Genomic DNA, 6,000 nt, shown 5'->3' on the forward strand with positions numbered 1-6,000 from the left:
GAGAGAAGAGGTGTGGTGTTATGTAGTACTAGTATAAAGTATCTCTATGTTGTGTTTATTATAGGAGAGAAGAGGTGTGGTGTTATGTAGTACTAGTATAAAGTATCTCTATGTTGTGTTTATTATAGGAGAGAAGAGGTGTGGTGTTATGTAGTACTAGTATAAAGTATCTCTATGTTGTGTTTATTATAGGAGAGAAGAGGTGTGGTGTTATGTAGTACTAGTATAAAGTATCTCTATGTTGTGTTTATTATAGGAGAGAAGAGGTGTGGTGTTATGTAGTACTAGTATAAAGTATCTCTATGTTGTGTTTATTATAGGAGAGAAGAGGTGTGGTGTTATGTAGTACTAGTATAAAGTATCTCTATGTTGTGTTTATTATAGGAGAGAAGAGGTGTGGTGTTATGTAGTACTAGTATAAAGTATCTCTATGTTGTGTTTATTATAGGAGAGAAGAGGTGTGGTGTTATGTAGTACTAGTATAAAGTATCTCTATGTTGTGTTTATTATAGGAGAGAAGAGGTGTGCAGCGAGGCCCAGCGTGTCCTGAGGGCTCTGCCTGCTAAGAACTCAGAGAAAGAGGGCCGTAAACCCATGCCCTCCTTCCCTGACATGGTGGCCTATATCCAGGAGAAGGTGAGGGCGTAACCCCCCATGTCCCAGTTCTAGCCCCTGTCATTAGATCATTTGCTCTAGTTAATGTACAGGTGCGTCAGCAGTAAGTCTTTACAGCCCTGTTGGTCTGTTCTTTAGGCTGCTCAGAGGATGAAGACACCAGCTAAGTACATCGTGGGGACGAACACTCTACCCTTCAACCCTTCTGCATTTGGCGAGGTAAGAAATAAACAAATTCAACTAAATAGTTGTATGAACGTCATGCTGTTTGTGACTGGGCAAAACCACAAAACAATTGAAGAGGAAGTTTTAAAGTATGTAACAAAACATGAAAAAAATAATGGGACTAGAGATATTTACCTTGCCACACTTCCTGTTAATAGACATCACTTTTTTTTTTTTTCTAACCTTGTTTCCTGTCTCCAGATCGTGCTGTACCTGCGGATGTGTCTGGCCCACAGTGCCGGGGCCACGCCCGTCTCTAAGAGCCTGGCGGACATGCAGGATGACGCGCCTGCCATCGGACGCTACATACACACCCTGCTCTCCAACCAACCCCTGACCTCCTCGTCCTCCACTGGAACCAAGGGAGCAGAGGTCAACCCTGTACAGGTCTACATGGAGCTACTGCAGCAGCTGCTGTCTGCTGTAGGAGGTGAGTGATGTGTGCCCTCCTTTCCTTGTTTCCTTATCTTGTCTCCTCATCCTTGTCTCTAAATACTCACGTGTTTCAGGCCTGGAATCCAAAATGGTATGCTCCGTTTCACCATTGTTGATATTGTGAAGTGAGCATATCTGTTTGGATTCCAGGCTAGTAAATACATCATTCATACCTTATGATACAATGTAGCTATACATTTTAATGTTTTTAAAAAAAATTATTCTTGATTTATTTTGATAGGAGTCCCTGTGATGTACTGTCTTCTGGAGGTAGTGTCTGTCTGTCCTCACAACCTGGCCCCCAAGTTTATCCACAAGATCGACTGGATCAAGGTAAATCATGCTGCGTGCTTTGCTAATTGATGCTACTAGTGTAAAAGATACCTTGGTATGCTAATTGACGCTACTTATGTAAAATATTAATTGGAATGCTAATCAATGCTAATGCTATGCTAATTGACGCTATGTGATATAGTACCTTGATATGCTAGGCTAATGCTAAGCAATGCAAGTCGGCGCTAACACTAGTCAATGCTACTACTGTAAAATATACGTCGGTATGCTGCATGCTATGCTAAAGCTAGTTGATGCTACTTCTGTAAAGGATACGTCGGTATGCTGCATGCTATGCTAAAGCTAGTTGATGCTACTTCTGTAAAGGATACGTTGGTACGCTTCATGCTACGCTAACGCTGACCGACGCTAATACTACATTTCCCCTCCGCAGAGTCTTATGAACACCAACAAGGAGGACCTAAGGGAGCTAGCAGCTCAGCTTTATGCTGTGGTGGTGTCCACCATGTCAGGAAACGAGCTGAAGACTGCCGTTCAGACGCTCATCAAGATCACTAAAGATACTCACGTATGTAGCCCCCCTCCTCCTGTAGATACTCACGTATGTAGCCCCCCCTCCTCCTGTAGATACGCACGTATGTAGCCCCCCCCTCCTCCTGTAGATACGCATGTATGTAGCCCCCCCTCCTCCTGTAGATGGGCACGTATGTAGCCCCCCCTCCTCCTGTAGATAGGCATGCATGTAGCCCCCCCCTCCTCCTGTAGATGGGCACGTATGTAGCCCCCCTCCTCCTGTAGATGGGCACGTATGTAGCCCCCCCTCCTCCTGTAGATGGGCACGTATGTAGCCCCCCCTCCTCCTGTAGATGGGCACGTATGTAGCCCCCCCTCCTCCTGTAGATGGGCACGTATGTAGCCCCCCCTCCTCCTGTAGATGGGCACGTATGTAGCCCCCCCTCCTCCTGTAGATACACACGTGTGTAGCCCCCCTCCTCCTGTACATGGGCACGTATGTAGCCCCCCCTCCTCCTGTAGATACACACGTATGTAGCCCCCCCTCCTCCTGTAGATGGGCACGTATGTAGCCCCCCTCCTCCTGTAGATACGCACGTATGTAGCCCCCCCTCCTCCTGTAGATACGCACGTATGTAGCCCCCCCCTCCTCCTGTAGATACACACGTATGTAGCCCCCCTCCTCCTGTAGATAGGCATGTATGTAGCCCCCCCTCCTCCTGTAGATAGGCATGTATGTAGGCCAAGGAGTGAAATGATAGCTGACTGGTACTCAGAATAATGGGTTTATTTTCACATTTATATTGACATATATTTGCTGCACATATAGGGCCCAGTTTTTTTCCATTTTGAATGTAATGTACTGAAGCAACAGTTGTCCCAGTTTCACTGAGCTGAATGTAAACCTGTATTCCTTACTGGAAACTGCAGAGCCCTGAGACCCAGCACGGAGCCATCATGGCGCTGGGCTACATGGTGGCCAGGTACATGAGCAAGAGGAAGTCCTTCGCTAACGGAGACTCTGCCCTCAACCGGGAACAGAGGATGAACGACACGCCCAAGGAGGATGAGGAGCTGGTCGCTATAGCAACCAAAGCCATCGGTAGGTGACTGTCACCGTTTTCATTTTTCAGACCGTATTTACTATCCTTTTAATGCTAATTCTTTAGACCAGTTTTATGCTAATTCACATTGTTACAAGAAATTTCTCATATTTATCATTTTTAAATGTATTTGTGCATATAGGAAAGAATACAATTGAATGAAGAAAGGTGTAGTCGAGGCAGTAAAAGAGAACATTTCGATACAATGTTGTGTTTCCAGGTTGGTTCATGTCCTGTGTGTGTGTGTGGTGTGTGTGTGTGTGTGTGTTCCTAGGCTCTTTCCTAGACAGTGGTTCCCCCCTGCTGGCGGTCGCTGCCTGTACGGCCCTGGGGGAGATTGGGAGGAACGGGACTCTGCTCATCCCTTCAGAAGGAGAGGGATTCACCAAACTAGCCATGGTGGAGAACATGCTGGCTCGCATCCCCTCTGGGAAAGAGACCCTCAAGGTAACCATGGATACAGCAGCATTTACAAGTACAGATGGTTGTGATGCTATACCGCGATAATTGCACTCTGGGGATATTAAATACATTCTAATGAATTGGTTTGAACCATTTTTATAATGGACATACCTATTGATATGCTTCTACACCTGCATTGCTTGCTGTTTGGGGTTTTAGGCTGGATTTCTGTACAGCACTTTGAGATATCAGCTGATGTAAGAAGGGCTATATAAATACATTTGATTTGATATGAAGACTCTAATCCAACTCCCTTTATGTCTGTCCAGATGAAGGAGAGAGCCATCCAGGCTGTTAGGTAGATAGGTGTAGATGTATTCATGTGGTTTCTGTCCAGATGAAGGAGAGATCCATCCAGACTGTTAGGTAGATAGGTGTAGATGTATTCATGTGGTTTCTGTCCAGATGAAGGAGAGATCCATCCAGACTGTTAGGTAGATAGGTGTAGATGTATTCATGTGGTTTCTGTCCGTCCAGAGGAAGGAGAGATCCATCCAGACTGTTAGGTAGATAGGTGTAGATGTATTCATGTGGTTTCTGTCTGTCCAGATGAAGGAGAGATCCATCCAGACTGTTAGGTAGATAGGTGTAGATGTATTCATGTGGTTTCTGTCCAGATGAAGGAGAGATCCATCCAGACTGTTAGGTAGATAGGTGTAGATGTATTCATGTGGTTTCTGTCTGTCCAGAGGAAGGAGAGATCCATCCAGACTGTTAGGTAGATAGGTGTAGATGTATTCATGTGGTTTCTGTCTGTCCAGATGAAGGAGAGATCCATCCAGACTGTTAGGTAGATAGGTGTAGATGTATTCATGTGGTTTCTGTCCAGATGAAGGAGAGATCCATCCAGACTGTTAGGTAGATAGGTGTAGATGTATTCATGTGGTTTCTGTCCAGATGAAGGAGAGATCCATCCAGACTGTTAGGTAGATAGGTGTAGATGTATTCATGTGGTGTCTGTCCAGAGGAAGGAGAGATCCATCCAGACTGTTAGGTAGATAGGTGTAGTCCAGACTGTTAGGTAGATAGGTGTAGATGTATTCATGTGGTTTCTGTCTGTCCAGATGAAGGAGAGATCCATCCAGACTGTTAGGTAGATAGGTGTAGATGTATTCATGTGGTTTCTGTCTGTCCAGATGAAGGAGAGATCCATCCAGACTGTTAGGTAGATGGGTGTAGATGTATTCATGTGGTTTCTGTCCAGATGAAGGAGAGATCCATCCAGACTGTTAGGTAGATAGGTGTAGATGTATTCATGTGGTGTCTGTCCGTCCAGAGGAAGGAGAGATCCATCCAGACTGTTAGGTAGATAGGTGTAGATGTATTCATGTGGTTTCTGTCCAGATGAAGGAGGGATCCATCCAGACTGTTAGGTAGATAGGTGTAGATGTATTCATGTGGTTTCTGTCCAGATGAAGGAGGGATCCATCCAGACTGTTAGGTAGATAGGTGTAGATGTATTCATGTGGTTTCTGTCCAGATGAAGGAGAGATCCATCCAGACTGTTAGGTAGATAGGTGTAGATGTATTCATGTGGTTTCTGTCCAGATGAAGGAGAGATCCATCCAGACTGTTAGGTAGATAGGTGTAGATGTATTCATGTGGTTTCTGTCCAGATGAAGGAGAGATCCATCCAGACTGTTAGGTAGATAGGTGTAGATGTATTCATGTGGTTCTGTCTGTCCAGATGAAGGAGAGATCCATCCAGACTGTTAGGTAGATAGGTGTAGATGTATTCATGTGGTTTCTGTCTGTCCAGATGAAGGAGAGATCCATCCAGACTGTTAGGTAGATAGGTGTAGATGTATTCATGTGGTTTCTGTCCAGATGAAGGAGAGATCCATCCAGACTGTTAGGTAGATAGGTGTAGATGTATTCATGTGGTTTCTGTCCAGATGAAGGAGAGATCCATCCAGACTGTTAGGTAGATAGGTGTAGATGTATTCATGTGGTTTCTGTCCAGATGAAGGAGAGATCCATCCAGACTGTTAGGTAGATAGGTGTAGATGTATTCATGTGGTTTCTGTCCAGATGAAGGAGAGATCCATCCAGACTGTTAGGTAGATAGGTGTAGATGTATTCATGTGGTTTCTGTCCAGATGAAGGAGAGATCCATCCAGACTGTTAGGTAGATAGGTGTAGATGTATTCATGTGGTTTCTGTCCAGATGAAGGAGAGATCCATCCAGACTGTTAGGTAGATAGGTGTAGATGTATTCATGTGGTTTCTGTCCAGATGAAGGAGAGATCCATCCAGACTGTTAGGTAGATAGGTGTAGATGTATTCATGTGGTTTCTGTCCAGATGAAGGAGAGATCCATCCAGACTGTTAGGTAGATAGGTGTAGATGTATT

General features: G+C 44.8%; 1 protein-coding gene across 2 annotated transcripts in view; it reads left to right on the forward strand.

Annotated features, from left to right (window-relative positions):
* The window catches only part of ecpas (Ecm29 proteasome adaptor and scaffold), a 54,592-nt gene that overhangs the window by 27,487 nt on the left and 21,105 nt on the right, over positions 1 to 6,000 (forward strand). For both annotated transcript variants that reach the window (XM_082978652.1, XM_082978653.1), the window contains exons 16-22: positions 513 to 636; positions 754 to 834; positions 1,042 to 1,270; positions 1,517 to 1,608; positions 2,003 to 2,137; positions 3,013 to 3,184; positions 3,460 to 3,632. In XM_082978652.1, the coding sequence (XP_082834778.1) occupies positions 513 to 636; positions 754 to 834; positions 1,042 to 1,270; positions 1,517 to 1,608; positions 2,003 to 2,137; positions 3,013 to 3,184; positions 3,460 to 3,632 (1,006 nt within the window). The remainder of the gene's footprint in view (positions 1 to 512; positions 637 to 753; positions 835 to 1,041; positions 1,271 to 1,516; positions 1,609 to 2,002; positions 2,138 to 3,012; positions 3,185 to 3,459; positions 3,633 to 6,000) is intronic.

This window comes from Salmo salar, chromosome 08 (genome assembly GCF_965601325.2).
Source record: "Salmo salar chromosome 08, fSalSal1, whole genome shotgun sequence".
Taxonomy (NCBI): domain Eukaryota; kingdom Metazoa; phylum Chordata; class Actinopteri; order Salmoniformes; family Salmonidae; genus Salmo; species Salmo salar.